General features: G+C 48.5%; 1 protein-coding gene across 1 annotated transcript in view; it reads left to right on the forward strand.

Annotated features, from left to right (window-relative positions):
* The first annotated feature begins 20,001 nt into the window (after positions 1-20,001).
* Positions 20,002-21,510, forward strand: part of LOC141731661 (uncharacterized) — a 31,741-nt gene continuing 30,232 nt past the window's right edge. The window contains exon 1 of the mRNA XM_074558073.1: positions 20,002-20,055. Coding sequence (XP_074414174.1) covers positions 20,002-20,055 — 54 coding nt within the window. The remainder of the gene's footprint in view (positions 20,056-21,510) is intronic.

A 21,510-nucleotide genomic window follows, 5' to 3' on the forward strand; every position in this document is an offset into this window, starting at 1 on the left:
TGAGAAAGTGTCCCCAGGCCCCAGGCAGAGCAGAGAACTGGAGGCAGTGATGACAGGTGAGGACAAAGAAAAGCCAAGTCTTGGTGCCGTGGGGCACAGCAGGGTCTGTGCCACCAAGGGCTGGGAGGAGACACCTTGTCCTGAGGCACTGGGGCCTCCTGGCACAGCCCCAGCCAGGCTGGGCACTGTCAGCCCCTTGGCCTGCCCTCAGCATCCCCCCCTAGCCCACATCCCAGTGGCCTCAAGGATCTGCTGGAAGGAGTCCCTGGGGAGCCTTGCTCAGCAATGGCCCTGAGGGCTCCTTAATGCTCCAAGGGACTGCAGGATTTTCAAAGGACTTTGGGTTTGGCTTTTGCCTTGTAGTCTCTGAGAGGTTTGTGCAATGATGGCCTCCAATTATCTGCTGTAATTATTCCCTGGAGAGGCTTTGTCAGTAACAACACACAGTGGGGCTCATTAATACTTCAGGGTACTTCAGTTATTTTAAGGTACTTGGTGTTTCCCTTTTGATACAGACTCTGTGAGAAGTTTGTGAAATCATGCCCCAATTATCTGCTTTAATGAGTCCCTTGAGAGCTTTGTACTGACACTCAGTGGGGCTCATTAATGCCTTGAGGTACTCAAGGTTTTTAAGGTACTTAATAGATTTAGGAATACTTTTAGGTACTTTTAGGAATTTTCCTTTCCACACTGAGTGCCCAAGAGTTTTTTGTGCCATCCTGGTCTCCAATTCTCTTCTCCAAGGAGTCCATGAGGATCCTCTGTTGGGTATCTTCCCCCTTTCTGTTTTACAACAAACATGGAACAGAAAGAATTTTGTAAGACTTTCTAAAAGCATCCAAAGAAACATGGGACAATTAACAACCAAACAACAACAACTAAGATAATTAATAGTCCTATTTTAGCTCAGCATCATCCAACCCTTTAGTCCCTTGGATTGGAAGAGTTTTTTGAACCCTTCTTTGTTTTGTACTTGAAGCTTCTTGAACCCTTCCTTCAGTACCTGAATGCTCTTGTGGATTGACTCGCTGTGGCTGGAGAGGTTCATGCAACACATATCCTCAGAGTCTACACTGTCATACCCATGTGCCCAGAGTAAAAACTCTATCGCTGTTCTGCAAGGTGGCATGTCTGATGGTCTCTATGTCTGAGAGCAGGCCACTCAGTGTGAGGGAGGTAGCATTGGTTTGCTTACCAGTGGCACCCAAGATGGTCTAATTGTCCTAAAGCTTTAGCTGCAGCCACCCAAGGTAGTCCAAACTGGGGGTGCTACCATCCGATACCTGGATTAAAGCTTTCAAAGCCATCTCTTCAATATCATCCAATACTTCTCTGGAGATATCTGCTGCTTGATTATCTGGCAGGCTGTGTTGTCCTTCTCCAACTGGATGGTTGATTGTCAATTCCACCCATGCCTCATTATTAGCATAGTATGCTAGTAATTGATTTAGTAAACACTTCCACCCCCCTTCCCACAGGGTGTATTCTGTAGGTGACAACAACATGGTCATAATACATTTTAAATGATAGGGGGTTAAGGCATGCGCTGTAAACATGGCCCTCATTAGGCCATTAAAAGACGGTAAGTCCTTCCTATGGTCTTTAGCTGCCCTACACAAATTCTTGATTTTCCCATAAACCAATGGCTGAAACCTGGGATTCTGCCCCCTTCTTTCATAACATACAGGGGCAATGAGGAGTTTTGAGACTATTTGCCAGTCTTCTTCCTTAACTGTTTCTTTCCAGATCCTTTCCTAGGGATGTCCAGAGGTTGAGGGGTGAGGTGGCTCTGGGGAATCCAAGCTGTCTTCTGGGGAGGAAGAATAGCTTGGAGCAGAAACATTTCAATTAGAAATAGTGTGACAGTTGGGTTTAGTATCTTTGATTATGGAGTTATATCGTTGCCGGTGGGTGAGGCAAAGGGCACTGCTATTTTGTCAGGTGTTGGGGAGGAAGGGCCTTGATTTAGGATGGTGGACTTCCAGGCTGGCCTTCTGGAGGCATGGCCCAGGGTGAAGGTGGAATGATTGACAGTGGAGCCCGACCCGCAGTCATAGGGACGGAGCCTGGAGGTTCGTTCAGGGCAGAAGAGAAGGTTGTGGTAGCAGGAAGTGGAGGAGACAAGATGGAGGGAGGATGGTTGGGCTCCTGTGCCACATTCAGACTCCTTCCATCTTGAATCTCCTGGGCTTGATCCTCCAAGACCGCGTGGCCATCCCCATCTTGGACCATCATGGAAGGTCTGAGACAGGCAGGTTTGAGGGGAGGTCCTGAGTTAGGAGTGACAATCGGATTGAGTTTTCAACACACTGCTTGCTGGTCAAGGGTCCCAAGGATGGTGTGAAAGATGGAGAGCGTGTGGGGTGCAATGTGGTCCCTTTTGATCAAAAGGTTGTACAGTTTATCTCCCACTGAGTCCCAAAATTCAGTGGTATGGATTTTGTCAGCAGAGGCGTCTGGAAAATTTTTAATGATCCACCTCGTGATTGATTTTAATTTGTTCTTTGAAAATATTATGTTGTGATCAGTGAGAATTAAAGCATGCATAAATGCTCCTTTCTGCTTTGGACATCTGGCTGCCCATTTTTCTCTTTCTCTGCCTCATGGGGAAGAGCCACTGGAACACCCAAAATCAATTATGAGACTTGGGTGCATATTGTAAAAACAGTGGCAAAATGGGCAATAAATGTCTAGTGTGTCCCCAAATCCACCTGCAATCCTATGCAGGTGAAACCGTTGTTGTCCCTGCCAATCCTGGACAACGTCCCTTGATGCAATGATGAATCTACAGTGCTCAGCATAATCCAAAATCCTGGGGAGCACTGGCTTATTCATCAGGTAACCCCAGCTGACGTGACTGAAACAGGGAGCCCTGAATGTCATGGTGCCTGTTTGGGAGCCAAATGTCACAATCAATGTGACTGCGACAAACCTCTCTGGTTCCCTGACTTCAGGGCGAGGTTGGCAAAAATGAAAAGGAGCGGGTTCGATGCAGTTGCCCTAAAAGAACTTTAATAACAGGGTGAAAAACAATAAACATTGTTTATTGAGAAGTTCAGCACAGCACAAGGGGCAGCATCCTAAGACCAGAGACAAAGGGGAAGCAACAACATAGACATTTGGGGGTAGAAAACTAGAACAATAACCATATAGAAGAAACAAGTAACCAATAAACCAATAGTGGAGTAGAACTTGGACAATTTAGCATAACAACACTAAAGGCTTATGGGGGAACTCTCAAGCTCACCCTAATTTAAAAGAATGATTCCTAGGACTTGGAACTCATGCCTAGTTCTTCTGAGGTAAAATCTGACTAACTCTGAGTTACAGCTGGGCTAATGCCACGCTGCTGATTTGCACTGCCCCTTGGGACCATATGGCCCAACAGAGACATAATGATGTCCTTGGTGCCATGAGGCTCTACAGTGTCACAATGGTCCCTTGGATCCATGGTGCTCTGCAGTGTCACGATGGCCCCTTCATTTCACAAGGCTCCCAAATGTCATATTGGTCTCCATAGAAAGGAAACCACGGAGCTCCCATGTTTCACGAGGTGATGAATGGCAACCACCAGAGGCCAAGGCAAGCCTGAATTGTCTGTCCTGGCATGTTTGCTTGGAGCAACCCTTGGATATTTGAAATTATGGATGTGGAATCCTAATTTCAGACATTTGTGCCTGGAGAAGAGAGATGTTTTGCTTCCATAAAAAGAAAAGCAGAAAGCCGTTTCCAGTGTTTGGAAAACAGGTGAGTTCTGGCACTCAGGAATCAAAGACCAGCCAGACCTGTCTGTCCGGGCAGCTTTTGTCTTCAGAAATCCTTGGATACACAGAAATTTAGAGGTGGAATCCAATTTTTGGCCATGGATGCCTGAAAAATATGGACAGTTCTTCTCCATAAAAAGAAAAGCCCAGAGCTCCAATATTTCCGGGGCAGATGGGAGTGGCCTTCCACATTCCAAGATCAGCCAGACCTGTCAGGTGACCCCTGGGAGACCAAGGCAGCCACACCTATTTCATGTTCCCTTGGTTCCACAGGTCCCTGCAGTGTCACAATGGTTCTCTTGCTTCCATGATGCCCTCAGGTGTCATAATGGCTTCTTGGTTACACAAGTCCTTAAGGATCTTAATGGTCTCCATGGTTCCACAAGGCCTCATGTGTCATAATGATTTATTGGTTCCATGAAGCTCCTCTGTGTCACCATGGCCCCTTGGTTCCATGGGCTCCAGTGGTGCGACAATGATCCCCTTATTTCCACAACTTCCCATAGTGTCACAATGGCCCCCTTCCATACATGAGGCCCTGCAGGGTCACAGTGGCCCTTTGGTTCTGTGTGGCCCCACAATGTCACACTGGTCTCCATGATCCATGGGGCCTTGCAATGCCACAATGCTCTTCATGGATACACGGTGCCCTGCAGGATCACAATGGCCCTTTGGCTCCCCGAGGCCCTGAAATGCATCAATGGCCCCTCTGCTGGGCCACAGAGCCCCAGCACTTCACACTGGCACCTTGGGACCATGCAGCCCAACAGAACCACAAAGATGTTCGTGGTTCCATGAGGCCACACAGTGTCACAGTGGCCCCTTGGATCCATGGTACTCACAGTGTCACAATGATCCCCTTGGTTCCACAAGTTCCTACAGTGTAACTATGCCCTTTGGCTCCACAAAACCCTGCAGTGTCAAAGTGGTCTCCATAGGAAGGAAAGCACAGAGCCCCGCAGCAGATGAGAGGCAGTCACCAGAGACTGAGGCTAGCCAGACCTGACTGTATTGGCAGATTTTGTTAGGGAGAAACCCATGGATATAGGGAATTACAGAGGCAGAAATCCTAATTTCTGCCATGGGAGCCTAGACAAGAAAGACAGTTCTTTTCTATAGGAAGGAATGCACAGAGCCCCAGTGCTTCACAGTCAGATGAGAAGTGGCCCTTGACATGTCAAATTCAGTGGAACCTGTCAGACAGCCCCCAGGAGTCCAAACCAGGCAGACCTGTTCCATGTTCCCTTGATTTTATGGGTGCTCACACTGTCGCAGTGTTCTCCTTGATTCCATGAAATCTTGCAATGTCACAATGGCTTCTTGGTTTCATGAGCCCCAACAGAGACACATTGGCTCCATGCGGCCCTGCTGTCACAATGGTTCCTTGTTTCTATGGGCCCCACTGTTTGATTACTGACCCTTGCATCCATAGGGCCCCTGAGTTGCACAATGGTCTCCTTGATTCCATGAGGTTCTGTAGTGTCACCGTGGTGTCCTTGGACCTGCATTGTCACAACTGACCCATGGTTCCATGAGGTTCTGTAGTGTCACCATGGTAGCTTTCAGAGGCTGGATGAGATCGATGTCCCAAGACACCTTGGGATGCTTGAAATGCCCGTGTGAGGCCAGGGCTGGGTCAGGCCTTGGCTTGTGGTGGGACAGAGCCCGGCCGCTAGGCCTGGCGTGGCAGAGCTGTCAATCATACGGGGGGGGGGGGGGGGTGATGTTAATCCAGCCCTGATTGGCCCAGCTGTCAATCAATCACACACCAGAAGCTGGTGTCTACCCTGGTTGGACAAGCACCTGGCAGTGTTAGGAATTTAGCTGCTAGAGACTGGAAAATTACAAAACCGTGGCTAATTCCAAGTCCTGCACCTGCAAAGATAGGTGCAGGACTACAGCTAGGTCCTTGGGCCTAGCTGTAGTAGGATAACAAATAGTGAAAGAGACATGAGAAAAGAGAGATGTAACCCCTAAGGAATGAGGAAGAGTTCATGGTATAGTTTAACCAATAAATTGCTTGGCTTACAGAATATTCATAAGCTTATTATTTGCTGTATAAGTGTTTGATACATTCTTCAATAAACTGGACCAGAAGGACCTGAGGGACCGGGACCGGACCGGACCCGAAGGGCCTGTGATGAACCAACTGGTGTTCTGGTCCCCTTCCTTCGACATAATGGTGACCCTGAACGCTGACCCCTCTCGTCTCGACTAAAAGAAAAATGGGGAGAGAGCACACCACGGTCAAGGAAGTTGGAGCTGGGTCTCGTTCGCAGCCGAGGCAGTGCCGGATCTTTGAAGCACCCTTGGGGTTCACATCAGTGACTCAAGCCACCCACGTGCTGCCGGAGCCTGGAAAGCTGCAAGAGCGCTCACGAAAAATAAAAAGAGGTATGAAAAAGGCAAGCAGCATATAAGTTATTAGCCGCGTATCTAAAATGGAAAGAGATAAAGGGGATAAATTTTTTATTAGCCTACGATACGCTGAAGAAATTTTCCTTAACCCTCATACGGTCTATGAACTCTCAGAATGGAAAAAATCCGGGGATATACTGCGGAAAGCAGTGTTAGAAGATGATAAAACAGCAAAGAAACTGAGCCAGCCATGGCAAGTGATATACTACACACTGCTTCAGCATATTTCTGAATGCAAAGCAGCAACCGCGGTTCGGGACGCCTGCCGGGCTGTCCTACTCCAAAGTCGGCATGGGCGCAGCGGCGGTAGCGCAGCCGCGGGGGGCCGCGTCGGAAGCCGAGCCAGCTGCTGCGGGAGCCGCCGCAGGAGCCGCCGGGGAAGCGGCGCCGAGAAGCCGCACGGGGAGCCCAGCAGCCATGGAGGCCGTGAGCGGGGGAAGCCGCGCTGCACCGCACCCAGCGCGGGGGGGTCGGCCCCTCCGACACAGGCGCCGCGGGACCGGAGCGCTTTTTCCAACGGGAGTGCTTCTCCCTCCAACCCGCAGCAAGCAAAAGCTTCAGTGTGAGACCTTAACAGGCGTAAATAAATGTGGCTCTTGTCAACAAGAGAAAGATTCCTACTGCAATTAAGAGACCAGTGATAATAAACAAGCGACACCAAAAGATAACGGGACGTTTCTCACCTAAGTGTTAAAAGGGACTTTTGTTTTTCCTTACAGACTTTAAACATCAGAAGCCCAAAGTAACTTAGTCAGTAAAACATCAGACTTCAAAATTGTATTTTGAAAAATTTAAAAATGTTAAAAACAGGTTAAAGTGATTATAAAAGTGAAATGTAATAAGTGTATTTTTTATGTTTTTTGAGCTTTGTTTGGATGTGATGGATGTGGAGGCGAGTACTGAATTCAGGGGAGTTTTTCTATAGCTATACCTCAAACAGTGTTTTATTCCAGTGGTATGCAATGTGGCTTTGCTGTTTCCTAGAAGAAACCTGTATATTCCTGTATTTCATATAACCTTCATAGTAGACTTGTAGAGTCAAAAGTAAACATACACAAGAAGAAAAGAACTTAAAAGAAGAATTAAAAAATGAGAAACCCAGAGTTTTCTGATGACATGGTTTTAGCTCAAGCCCTGAAAGCTAAATTAGGAGTGATATACATTTCGAATTTAAAAAAATAGTTTTGGTATAGATTAGGAGTTTTATTGAATTACTGATATAAAAGGTAATGCATGATATAATTGTTTTTAAATAAGAATTGTTCCTTTCTCTGAATCCAAAGAAAATGTTTGTTTTTTAAAGTGATGTTTTCTACTCCAAAGCCACTTTAGAAGGCATAATAATAATATAAATAAAATAATAAAATATTAAATAATAAAATGAAATAATGATAAATAATAATAAAATATGAAATAAATAATAAAATAATAAAAAATAAAATAAATAATAATAACAATATAAAGTAATAATAAAAATATAAAATAAAAATTTAAATAATTAATAATTTTAAATTTTAGTTAATAAAGACTTGGTTTTTAATAGCATATAATTAACAAAAACATACAGCATTTGGTATTCATTTTGAAATATCACTTTTTTTTTATTATAATTATAGGCAAACAAACTTTTGTTAACCAAAAGTTTTCTGTTAAAATTAAAATTATGAAATATGTTATATAAAATTTAAAATCAGCTGATTTTTTAAATTTAAGTGATGTTAAGTTTTGCTAAATTAAAATATTTAAAGTTTAAATATTTTAAGTTTAAATGCTATTGAGTTTAAGTAATGTTAGATAGATTTATGCTTTTATGATAGGCGTTTATTTTATAACTTGTGTGCAAAGTGTTGTTGTAAACATTAGAGAAACTCTAGTTAAAAGAGACAATCAGAAACATTTATAAGTAAAACTGGTTTTTTTTTTAATATATTTGCTGTTTAAGAATAGAAAGTAAACTTCCTTTGGCTTATTTTTATGAATTATATTAGCACACCTGAGTTTTGTAACACATAGAATTCTTTTTTATATGTGTTGTATAGCATGTTTTATAATTAGTGATAACCTTTTTGGTTTGTTTTCCTGGCTTAGATCCCTTGTAAGAGAGAAACCTTACTAGCTGAGAATACTGTTTAGTTGTTAAAATTGTCGATTTTGGGGTTGCAAATAGTGTAACAGTTAGCCCATAAAACTCTTTTTTTTTAAAAAAAATAAAAACAGGGGAGATGTTGGGAATTTAGCTGCTAGAAAACGGAAAAGTACAAAACTGTGGCTAATTCCAAGTCCTGCATCTGTGTTTATAGCATGTCCTTGGGCCTAGCTGTAGTATAATAACAAACAGTGAAAGAGACATGAGAAAAGAGAGTGTAACCCCTAAGGAATGTGGATGAGTTAATGCTATAGTTTAACCAATAGATTGCTTGGCTTACAGAATATTCATAAGCTTATTATTCGCTGTATAAGTGTTTGATATTTTCTTCAATAAACTGGACCAGTGAGACAGAGTAGGGATCCATCCTGAATTGAGTGAAGTGTCTAACAACAGTGAAAAGTCTGTGAAGCCAAAGCTGAAGGAAAAACTCATATGCCGAGACAGCAAGAAGACAGAGAAAGAAAAACAGAAAAGACCACGAGGTCAATTTGCCCCGACCTAGAAATTACTTTGATAAAGAAGAACTGGTGCTAAGTGTCATGCAAAATGAATATGTATGAACTGATTGTGAAACTGTATGCATATGCATTTAGAAGGGAAATAAAAAGAGGTCTGAAATTTTCAAGGCTACGCATGCCTTTTTAGGAGGATTTTCTCTGTGTGCGTCTGGCGTCGTAAATAAACATAGCGAGCTTTACAGCTTTTATAAAGTTGTGAGGTTTCTTCTTTTCTCTGCAAAACACCAGAAGGACCTGAGGGACCGGGACTGGACCGGACCTGAAGGGCCTGTGATGAACCAACTGGTGTCCTGGTCCCCTTCCTTCGACAACAGCCTAAACGGCAAAGAAGATATCCAAAAAATAGGAAGACTCCAAAAATTGCTACCCACAACTACGGCATGCCGCACCACCGGCAATCTGGAGGTATCATGGAGGCTGAGGGCAGGCTGGACTGGAGGGCACCCATGTCCTCGATGACTTCGTTGATTTTCCTGAGGTCCTGCAGCAGCCGCCTCTTGTCTTTGCCAGGCTTTCATAAGATAATGACAGGCACATTGCAGGGGCTAGTAGATGGTACAATGTGGCCCACAGACAGCTGCTCCTGCACGAGGGACTGCAGGGCCTTTAACTTTCTGCCTGGGAGGGGCCACTGATCCACCCATACGGGGTCGTTGGTCTTCCAGGTTAACTGAAGGGTGGCGCGCTGCTCGGTGGCCCCATCTAGAAATCCTGAGGTGTTGATATGATCTCTAGCCTTGTCCCCCTTTGGGACAAGAGGTCTTTTCCTCAAATTGTTATTGGTGCCCGGGTGACGAATGATCTTACTGTAGCAACTGTGCCCTCAGGACCTTCCATGCAGATGTTACTGTGACTCCAGAAGCTGGTAGTGGCTCCCCTGGGAGCTAATAATTACCCCAGCAGCTGGAACCAGGGGCCATTCTTTTTGCCAATCAGAGCAGGCAATTATGGTGACATCAGTTCTTGTAGCTAATACTCCTGAAAGACATCTCTTTCTCCCTTTACATGACAAAGCACACTTTAGAATGGGTCTGTTTCTGCCTGTTGTCTGTGCCCACAACAACACTGGATCAGCTGGTGTGGTGATCATGTCCCGTAGGAGGTAGGCTCTGGCTATAAATGTTTTTTTTTGAATGAAAAGGGGAGAGTCTAAGCATAGAACCTGGACAGTTATCTCCTGCAAAGACGTCAAGGTGAGTACCTCAGGTAGTAGAGTGAGTGTCCCCATCCCTTCCCCGGTGTTGGTTTAAATCAAAATGTCTTTGGGCTGTCCTTCAGGCCTGTATTTGCCTGTGGGAATATGGTGAACATAAATATCATGGATTGGAATAGAAAAGGCGCTTAGCAGCTGACTTTGGGTTCCAGGGCAGAGCTCTTATTTGTCGAGTTTTCTGCAGTGATCAAGCTGTCCTGATGGATCTGAGAAGGTCACTGTGCTGGTTCTCCACAATGTTGGGGAGAGTAGGGCGGAACGGCCTCGCATTTGATGTCATCGCCTGGGGCCTTTCCGTGTCTGTGTGAGGTTTCCTGCAGGCCACCGGTTTTGCTGGTGTTGGAAAGCGTGTGCACGAGGGGGGCAGTGAGGACAGTGGTTGTGACACCTAGAAGGTCCCTGGTAATGGTCTGTATTTTTACAATTCTGTTAAAAATGCCTCATCTCCCCATCTCCCCAGATATAAAGCAAGGTCCTTTTTCATGTGTATGTCAGGGAATAGCTTGGGAGGCTACTAGCACCTCTACTACACCCTGACTGGTAGCCTTATGTAGACTGGCATAAAACGGCGCAGATTGTGAGCCCCATTACATGTGCAGCAAAGACACCATTCAAGAAATTATTAAAATAGAGTGAGCCCCTCCCATGGTCTTTTGCTGCTTTATAAAGGTCTTTCATCTCCCGTGTGTGACAGCTTCCCATCAGAGGTTAGCCCCACTCTGGTTCTGCACCGGTGCTGCTTGTATTTTAGCTACCAATTCCCAGTCTCCCTCTTCAGCTGCCAGCTTCCGCATCCTCTGCCAAGAATCCTCAGGCTCATGCTGAAGGTCGGATGAACCTTCCCTCTCCTCTCCAGAAGAGAGAACTTGGTCTTTGGCAGAGGAGCGGGGCCTTGGGGTGACTGGCCTGGCCAGGCCCGGTGTTGTGGGCCTTTGGTAGCCAAGATGGCGGCCTTCCAGTTACCGCCCCTCACACTTCCGGCTCTGAGAGTGTGGGATCCGCAAGGGGCTGAGTTGGAGGGGGTAGGGCAGCGGGAGTAGGCAAGGAAGCGCTGGATCCCAATGCAGGGGTGGTACCTGATGCAGGGGTGGGATCCAAACAAGGGGCAGGACCTGATGAGAGAGCTGGTGTTGGGAGGATATTTGATGTTGAATACCCCCTCCAGAGGAGGGACTCCATTTTGTGAGCTATCTGAGGGGTATCCAGGGAGGAGAGGTACTGGAGAATGGGTTAGGGTTGAATCCAGGCCTGTGTGATCAGTACAGACCTGGGCAGGGGGTAGAGAAGGAGAGGAGATGGCAGACAGCAGGTGGCTTGTCTGTTCTTTACAGCAGTTTCCATCTCTCATCTGTATCTTAGTTTCAGTGGGTTCAGGAATGCCGGGGGCAGAACAGAAAGTCAGGGTTGAATATTAGAACATTGAACCCTTGAGAAAACTCTATAAATCATATGAAAAAGTGGGAAAAATTTTGCAACTCTTCTCACTCCCTGAGTTTTCAAAAAATAGAGACGTTCCCTAACTCAGTCACAGAATGCTATAAGATGAACAGAAAACAAAAACATGACTGGGAACTCTTTAAAGGGCCAATGAACAAACAACTTCCAACTTCCCCTAGCAAAAGTCTTCCCCTCGAAAAGGAGAACATCCCTGACTCGAAATTATGTATCCCTCTCAGCTTTGGATAATTTGTTACCCAGAGCTGCCCCTGATGTAAAGGGTGGCCCACCCAGAGGACTAAAAAATCACCCGAGGATCATGCGCTGCAGGCGGCTGTCTCCCCATTCATTGCTCTGGTGGCGCTGGATGCAGATGTTTCCAAATGTCCCCTGAGCTTCACCAGCTGAGCCAGCCCTCATCCCTCATACTGCTGGAGGGTGCCGACACGGCATTCAGCAAGCCTTGATAAAACTGATGAAACATTGCATTTAGAGGGCTGCCTCACTTTACTATAATTTCTGATTTTTCTCGTGAGGTTTTTTAGTTCCAGTAATAGGCCCCTGGGCCTCCAGAAACCTGCGTCCTCCTGAGATATCATTGCTAGTGAGGAGCTCAGCAGTGCTGAAAGCATGGCCTGTCCTTTGTGTTCCCGTTGGGATGGCAGTGGAAGTGCCCTGACTGCACATTCAGAGGCACCTTCATGGCTTCTCATGCCACGACACCAAAACTAAAAGTGCAAGGTGACTTCCTAGAATGACATTTAGTCCTTTGAAATATCTACAGGAAGTGATCTCAAGCTGATTTCTGAGCCTGCTCCTTGGGATCAGCTGTGAGGGGCTGAGGGCAGGCCTGAGCCCGGTGCTGTGTCCCACTGGGAGCAGCGCCACAGGCTCACGTGCAGAGCAGGCACTGCCAGAGGCCCTGGAGATGTCACCTGCCCTGCAGCCACCTTTGTCAAAGTGCTGTAAACATCAGCTGGTGCTGACTTTCCCCTTGGATGCCTTGGTTTAGTCACTATGGGGAATTTCTTTCCTCAAGCCCGTGGGATTTCCCCCTGGCAGCTGTGATGGGGATGCTCGGGGAGTGTGGGGCTTTGGGGGCAGCTGCCCGGGCAGGGGCTGAGCTCGGGGCCCTGTTGGGCCCATGGCCCCCATCAGCAGCAGCAGCAGCAGCCCCAGGGCCCAAAGCCCTGTGCCCCCTGCCCAGCACAGGCTGACCTGTCCCTGCAGCTGTCACCCGAGTGGGGCCCAGGGGCCAGTGGCCGCTGGCAGCAGCAGGAATGCGAGCAGGGTGAGGATGGCCTGGCTTGGCTTTTGTCTCTGGAACAATGTGGGCTCAGGGCAGTGCAGAGCAGGCTGGGAAGCAGAGCCCAGGGTCTTTTGAAGGTTACAAGGATTAAAGATCAGCTCCTGCAGCAGCCCAGATGCTGGTGGCCCAGTTGCCAAGGCTGTGGTGGCCTTGAGAGTGTGCAGGTGGATTTTGCAAGGCTGTGGCCTGCTGGCGGCTGTGGGCCCAGGAGTCCCTGTGGCTGCAGCAGGAAGGGTGGCTGAAGGTTTGCTGCCTGCTTTGGTGGCATGGCTGCAGGGGCCAGTGCTGTGAGAGCCCCCTGGGTGAGAGCTGGTGAGAGAGAGCTGAGCTCTTGGGGACAGCGCTGTGCCCCAGGGCAGGAAGAGCAGCAGTGCCCAGTGCCAGGAGCGGTGTCAGTGGGAGCCCCTGTGCACAGGGATGCCCAGCCCCAGGGTGGCCGTGCCAGCACCCCTTGGGACTTCCAGCCCTGGGAACATGGAACAAGTGGAACCCACAAGTGTGCAAAGGCTGCCTGTGCCCAAAGGAATGGCAGAGAGGAGTCAGGTTTTAAAAAGAAACGGTATTTATTTGCCGAAGATCGGCAAATCTAGGATTTGCACAACATGTTTCGTTATAATAATCATTATAACAACAACAATGTACAGAACATATTTACATGGGATCCGATGGACTAACAATCTTCAAAACGTATTTACAAAAAACTTCCAACGTAGAAAACATATTTACAAGGAACTTCTAAACTTCGAACATATTTACAAAGGTGTGGCATCTGTGCCATCATGTGCATGAGTCCTGGAAGAAATGAAGGAGCAGAGCTGGACTCAGCTGGCAGCCCTGGGCCCAGCAGGGCTGGGAGCTGGGCCCCAGGGGCTGGGCCGGGGCTGGCAGGGCTGGCGTGGCCCCAGGCAAGCGCAGGGCAGGGCAGGGCTGATGCTTGTGGCAGCACAATCCAGGCCTCCTGCAGGCACCGTGTCCCTGAGCGGGGCCATCCAGCCCAGCCCCAACCTGGCGTCAGCCTGGCGTCAGTGTGTGTGTGGGCAGGGTGTGGGAAGCAGCTGCCTGTCTGACCTGTGGGGCTCCATCTTCATCCAAGGACCATGGGCTCCTCCTCATTCTCCTTGTCAACGTCCATGTCCTCGATGTTGTCCTCTGCATCCACTTCCATCTCCTCGATGGTCTCCTCCTCCTCTACTTCCATGTCCTCAACAGGGCAGGACACGGAAGTAGAGGAGGAGTCCACCTCCATCATTTCATCCTCATCCATCCCCTGGTCCACTTCCATGTCCTCCACAGTGTCTCTGTCAGTATGCAACAGGTAACACAGTCTCCCAGTGGGCTTCCTGTCCCACACAATCCATTCCCACATGGCTGCAGCCTGCCCAGGCCCGGTGTCCCCTGCCTGGCATGGCACTGTACCTCCATGGGCACAGCAGAGCACATCCTGCTGGGATTGGAGCTCCAGAGCCAGCAGCAGGAAAAGCCCAGGTAGCAGCACCAGCTCAGCAGTGAGGGTCAGAGCACAGAGAGAGCGGCAACTGACCCTTGGCAGCCGGTGAAGTGTCTGCTGTGCTCGTTTACAGGTCCTGGATATTCCACCTGGAACCCTCTGGGAGCTGTGATGTCACTGAAGTTTCAGGGCCACTGCTCAGTGGGAGATGGGGATGGCAGAATGATCAAATCCTTGAATGGTTTAGCTTGGAAGGGACCCTAAAGCTCATCTGGTTCCAAGCTGAGCAACCTCCCAGCACACCAGGTTGCTGTGGCCCCTGTCCAACCTGCCCTTGGATGTTGCAGGGGATGGGGCATCCACAGCCTCTCTGCACTGGTCCCTGTGTCAGGGACAAGAACCCTGAGAGTAAAGAACTTCTTTCCATCATCAAATCTCTTCCACCTCATGCAGTTTGATCCCATTCCCCCTTGTCCTGTTGCTACACTTCCTGACAAAGAGTCCTCTCCCACATTCCTGTGTGTCACGCTGTTCCTGCAGGGTCACATGTGTGGCTGAACCTGCAGACAGGAGAGAGAGAAGCCAAGTTCCCAAACAGAAAAAATGGGGAAAGTGGCATGAGAGGTGAGATAAGAAGGAAAAAGTAGAGACATGCAAGGCATTGGTTTGGGTGGGCTGTGGGATTCATGTCTTGTATTAGAGGCCAGGTTCCCTGGTGCACTCAGTTCCTGTGTTGCAGCCTCCCTACAGCCAGCGTCTGTGAGCAAATGGCACACCCAGAGCTCGGATTACACTTGCTTAAACTACTGTTGAACGAGGCTATAGAGGGATCTTTGTGTGGAATTCTAAACCCTGTGGATTGCGCTGAAGAGAGTCCAGGGAGGGAGACAAAATGGGGATGGGGACACAGGGTTTTTTATGGGGTGGGAAAGCAGCAGAGCATTACAGTAAGCCATGACCAATAGGTGACTAGAGAGGGGAGAACATTCTAGAAGGAGTATATATATGGAAAAAACAGCAGTTGAGCTGGGTGATGCCAACAAAAACTGCTGCATCACCATGAGCCTGCAAATGCCCATGGTTGACACCATTGCATTCAGAGGGATGTCTCTCTTTTACCTTGGTCACTTTGCCCAGAAGTATTACAGTTCCAGTGGTAGGCTTCTGGGCCCTCACAACTCCACCCTTTTTGTTTTCTATAAAGAAGGCTTCTGCCATAGAGGTTTGCAGGAATTTAGCAAAAAAAGGATACAATAACCAACACAATGAATACAATAAACAAAGCCCACAAAACAGTCTTAACTAGAGATGAAAGCCAGCCTTTCATTCCCCGTGTTTGAAAAGTCCACTGAACCAGTCGATGTTGCTTTCTGTCTGGATCTTGTTTCCTTGATCCTTTAGCAGCTGGATGTTCTGGTATACTGACTCCCTATGTGACAGCAGGTTGAAAAAACACATGCCTTCAAATGCCTGATAGCCATGGCCATGGACAAGAACTTGTGGCTTGTCTGTGGAAGCACCCAGCTGAAGGCATGCAGCTCAGTGAGGAGCATCCAGATTCCTGCTGCAGCGACAACAAACGGCAGCATCCTCTGACTTGAGCTAATTTAGTATCTGGACGCTTGGGTGGCCTAAAAGTAAACAGATAAAGAGAGTAGAAGGTGAAACGCAAGTTCTGGTCCCACTAAACTTTCTCTTCCGTAAGCCAAGGGTGTGAACACAGCTTATTAGAAGGATCATATATCAATGCTAAAATATAGCTTTTACAAATCTTAAGTGAAATATTGTTGTGGTTTGAGAGGAAGTGAGGTTTTTGGGATGGTGTGGTCACACCAATGGGTGTTCAGATTTGAATATTGGCACCTGGTGTGGCCACTGGGGACATGGATACGCCTCTGAGAACACAGGAGTTAAAAGCAGAGAACTCCCAGGGGAAGCTCTCTTGGGTTCTGGCAGGGATAAAAGGTCAGACCTGCCCTGCCATCTGGGCGGGGGAGGGGAAGCCATGCGGCCGGGTGAGGAAGGTCTGGCCCCGAGGATGGAAGGGTGGAAGAGCGGAAGAGCACCGAGAGGCATCGCGCAGCCCCCCACCCCCAGGAGAGAGAGAGAGAGAGAAAGAAAGAGAGCGCGCCAGCCTCTGTCTGTGACTGTGCTACCTTGAAACTTGATAACATGGGCCCGCAGCACAGGTGAGAAGGAAAAGGGAGGGAAGGGAGGGGGGGGATGCAGCAAGAAGGTGTCCGGCCACTGTGGGAGTTCTGGGCGGGCTGAGCCCGAGATTTTAACCCTTATTTTGGACAATGAAAACTTTGCAGGACAATAACCTTCCAAGAAGAGAGAGAGAGATGAAACAGAGGAAGAAATGGGCAAGTGTGATGAAAATTCCTGCAAGTGAAAGATGTCAGAAGAGTGGGGAAGAATCTTAGGTGAGGAGAGATGATGGAGTGGCCTTAGCTGGACTTTTCTCGTATAGCCCTGGACAGAACCGTGTTTCCTGTGACACAGAGACTACATCCAGGGGGAGGCAATGGCTCAAAGCCAAGAGGGTTAAGTTTTGAGACACCTCGGCCCCAGGGGGTGAAATTTGGGGGGGGACAGGTGTCCCAAAAGTCAGAGATTGTGCTCTTTTTGGAACGGGACAAAGCATCCTTAAAAGGAAAACCCGAGAAGCAGCTCTGGTCTATGTGCAGTGGTGAGAGCACTGGACATGGAAGGAAGAGGTCACGATGGCAGATGTTCTCCAGGCGGTGCCACGAGTGACATGGAAACACATGTGTGGGAATCCATAAAAATCAGAGAGTTTTAGGAAGGTTGTAAAAAGGACAGGCCGCAGAAACAGCAAGAATTGTGAAGTGCTAAAGCAGCAGAAAAAGATATATAAGCTGTAGTGAAGACAATAGGGCTGTGTAATGGGCCTTCTAAGTTGCAACAAGTTTATTTAGTATATATCTAGAAGGTTATGCTGATGAATATAGCTTTATTTGTTGTCTCTTATAAACGAGCCGTTGTGTTGGAGAATAGGCCGCTATTGTTTTAACCAAAGCTACATGTGTTTAAGATGATTGGATAGAACTACTGTCGGTATGCTTTTGCTCTATATAATTGGCTTAGATGCATTTATGTTATGTGGAAACATTAAGTTTCTTTGGCCTGCTGCGCGGTCAGCGAGCTGTAGGCATCCTTCCATTGTCATAACCATGTAATGAGACTGATGCTGAAAACATAAAAAGCTCTAGATGCTGATCAAAGCAGCCCCATCCTGTTCACGTCTGTATATAAACTGCCAGCGTACCAAACACGTGGTTTTGACGGTGTTTCCTGGGGAAACCTATGGCACAAGAAGGACTCCTCTCCTCTTGATGAACAGAGAATTGATTGTCTAAAGGGTCGTGATGGACCGAGAGTTGGTGATCTGAGGGATGGATGTATTGGAAATTTGGTGAGGGGAGGAGGAAATGTTTTTGGAAGGTTTTCATTTTCCCTGTGTATTTCTTTTTACTTGTAGTGTCGTTAATAAAGTTTTCTTTTCTTTATTTCTAAGTGGGGGCCTGCTTTGCTTATTCCTGGTCACATTTCACAGCAGAAACCAGGGAGAGTGTATTTTCATGGGGGCACTGGCTTTGTGCCAATGTCAAACCATGACATATATATATAATAAAATAATAAATCAAGCCTTCTGAAATATGGAGTCAAATCCTCGTCCCTTCCCGCATGCAAAGACCCCTTTGACCACTGTCACATGTGCCCTGGCTGGCTGCAGGCTCGGCACACATCCTGCCCTCCTGCTCTGTGCCAAAGGCAGCAGGGATGGGCAGCTCTGGGCACCGCTCTGAGCACGACCTGGGCACCGCGGGCAGCTGGGACAAGGGCACAGGAACCCTCAGCTCACGGGCGGTTTCTGCTTTCTCTCCTTGCTGCCGGGCTCTGCGGGTGCTGAGGCTGCTCTGGGCTCTGCCAGGGCTCCGCTGGAGCTCAGCACCCGGCCAGAATCAGCCAAAGAAGAAATGGTGTGACCTGCAGCACTTGCTTGAGCATTTTGGCAGAACATCTCGCAGAGTGTACACCTCCAAGGGAAAACATGACACCCCCCCCCCAAAAAAAATTGTTCCATAACTTCTGAAATGAAATCAATCTGGCATGACCCCAAATGACATTTCTCAGTTTGCTCAAGCTGTAGCTCAGCCCTTCTCCGAACAGTTATCTTTCCACCCTCCTTTTACTTCCCAACTGCTCCCTCTTTTCCCCCAGTGAGTTCCCAGCCCATCGCAGTCTCCATCACACTGTTGGCTTCCTTGGTGCCCCTCACCACAAGGAAGGCTGAGCCCCAGACTTAGGGACTCATCCTGTCACTGGCTGAGGAGCAGCAATGTCTCAGAGGTCCAGTGGGATTTTAGTGTCATTCAGAGCCACTCTCCAGCCCTCAGCTCTCCTTGCTGCTGAGCTCCCACTCCCTTTTCCTCATCCTTGCAGCAGGATGAGCTCTGTGAATCCCCTTGAGCCTCCCCACTCTTCCCAGCCCACGAACCCCCCTCAGTTAGGCTGAAGCTGAAGCTTCTCTGTCTCCTGTGGCACAACAGTCCAGTGCCCTGTGCAGGGAGCCCCAGCCCAAGAGCACAGCACACAACAGTGCAGTCCGGGCTGGAGCAGCTGCCCTGCAGCCCTGGCTTGGCTGTTTGTGGCAAGGCAATGCTCCCTGCTCCCAGCTGTCCCTGCAGGATGGCCCCAGGGCAGAGCCCAGCCGGGCTCCCACTGCAGCCCCTGGAGCTTGGGGCAGACAGTGCTCCCAGAGCTGAGGTTCCTGGGGAGCACCTGGAGCTGTGCCTTGCACTCTGTGGCCGTGTGTCACAGTGCAGGCTGGCTTGGGCTGTGTGAATGTACCAGCCCTGGTTTGACTGCCAGGGGCCTCGCGCAGTGACATCTCTTCCAGGGCTGCAGCATTTCACTGGGCAGAATCTGATAAGGCATGGATATCAGAGCAACAAAATTATCCAGCCTGGGTTTTTCAAAGGCCCTTTAGCAGGAAGGGCTTGACAATAAATGCTCTCTGTTTGCAACAGGAACATAGGGGTGAGTACTCTCTCTGTCTCCAACCCACTACCTCCAGCCAACGTTACAGCCACCCACTCCCTCACACAACCCCCTCGTGCCTTCCCACTGCTGTGTCCTGTCAGGATTTCCCAGCCCGTCCTCCCCTCATGGCCCCGTCCCCTCAGGCTCTGCCCCAGCACGGCCAAGCTGCCTGCCAGCAGCGCCGCAGCCCCACAGCAGCTCCAGAGCAGCCCCATCCAGGGGCACCTGGGAGCCCTCAGCAAGGCAGCCAGCAGCACACGGGCAGGAGGACACGGCTGGCGCTTCCTGCCTGGCACAGGTGTGGAGTGTTTTATTAATAGTTGGTTAGCTGAGAAAGTCCATGCTGACATAATGCCGCTGGTTAAGCTGAGAGGTTCAGCAGTCAGCAGGCTGAAAGAAGATGTCAGCAATTAGCAATCAGTGGCCTTGCTGCAACATGAGGAAAGGGAGTAGAGATTAGTCCTGAATATTTCCTAGGAATATGTAGAAAGTATCAAAAGTTGGATCATAGGAATGTAAAAGTAGGTGTAGCTGCTGATATGTAACTAACCAATCCTGAGCTCAACTTTTGCAATATGCATGAAGTTCATTACGAACTGTATTTAACCCGCCATACTGATCAATAAAATTGGGCCTGTGATGATCAATTGATGTCCTGGTCTCCTTCCTTCGACAAATGGTGGAGAATGCGGGCATCAACGCTGTGAGCACCGCTGTGGGCAATGATGCGGCAACGTTGAACCCCTGTCCTTTTTTCTCGGATTAAAAAGAAAAAGGGAACTCGCCACGGTCGGGAAGTTGGGTGAGGGTCCCTGCAGCCGGGATTTTAAAAGCACCCTTGAGGATCACATCTGTGACTCAAGCCATCTACGTGCCGCAGGAGCCTGGAGCTGCAAACAGTGCGCACTGATTAATACGTATGGATAGGCAAGCGGCATACGACCTCTTCTCCTCATATTTAGAAAGGCGAGGGGTAAAAGAGATAGATTTAAAAAAGGAATTACCGGGGTTATTAGCTTACAGCCATTCTATAGTTATATTTAGTAACCTGCGCACAGTTCATGAGCTATCAGAGTGGAAAAAGTTTGGGGAAATATTAATGGATACAATGTTAGATGGTGACAAATCAGCTAAAAAATTCGGGAAGTTATGGCGGGTGGTGTATAATACGTTACTTCAGCAGGTCTCTGAGAGAAAGGCAGCAGAAAGGGCGACAGAAGCTCATAAGAGGAATATAGGATATGGTCGTGAGGATGATCCTTTAGCCCTTTCTGTAACTAAGATACTTATGCCTAAGGGTCCCCAGCATAGTGGTATGGAAGATTTGCCTATAAATATAGTGGAACCGTCTGCATCTCCCTTGTCAGAGAGGGAAGGCGAGTCGGATGGGGGAGGTAAGAGCAAACCAGCTTTGCCTCCGCCCCTGGCTTCAGGCGGGTCAGATGGTGGGGGTGGGAGCAAGCCAGCTTCGCCTCCGCCACCAGCTTTGCCTCCGCCGCTACCCCCGAGCGAGCCGGCTCTGGTTACAGCTCCAGTGGGGGGGCCGCTTCCCCCGCGTGAGCCGGCTCCGCACGAGCCAGCTCCGGTTTCACTGTCAGCTCCGGCGGGGGGATCGCTTCCCCCACGCGAGCCAGCCTCTGCTTTACTGCTTTCCCCATGCGAAAACTCGGTGTCTGCACCGAAATGCCGGCAGCATAGCACCCCCAAAGAGCCAGCTCCCATCCCAGGGGCACACCGTGATCTATGGGGGGAAATGGCTAATCAAAGGAGGGAGGCTTGGGCTGCTTTAGCAAAAGAAGCAATGCAAATGGGGGATGGCGAGGCAGTGGAAATAGCTTCTAGCCTTGCATGTCCGGTTACATATACACCACAGTATGATGCATAAGGGAACCTTATGCATAATGTAGCAGCATATTCTCCCTTAGATTGGAAGTTGTTAGCCCAGCTACGTTCTACGGTTAGTCAGTTTGGTGTAAAAAGTGAACCTGTTAAGCAAATGTTAGATTATCTCTTTAACACTCAGATTTTATGCCCAAATGACTTAAGAGGAATAGTGCGTTTAATATTCACTGAACATCAACAGTTATTGTTTAATGCACATTGGCAAGCGTTAGTAAATGAATCAGTTGCTGTACAACGGGCTCAGGGAGACCCATTGCATGGGGTAACAGTGGATGAGCTCACG

This window comes from Zonotrichia albicollis, chromosome 24 (assembly GCF_047830755.1).
Source record: "Zonotrichia albicollis isolate bZonAlb1 chromosome 24, bZonAlb1.hap1, whole genome shotgun sequence".
NCBI classification, from domain to species: domain Eukaryota; kingdom Metazoa; phylum Chordata; class Aves; order Passeriformes; family Passerellidae; genus Zonotrichia; species Zonotrichia albicollis.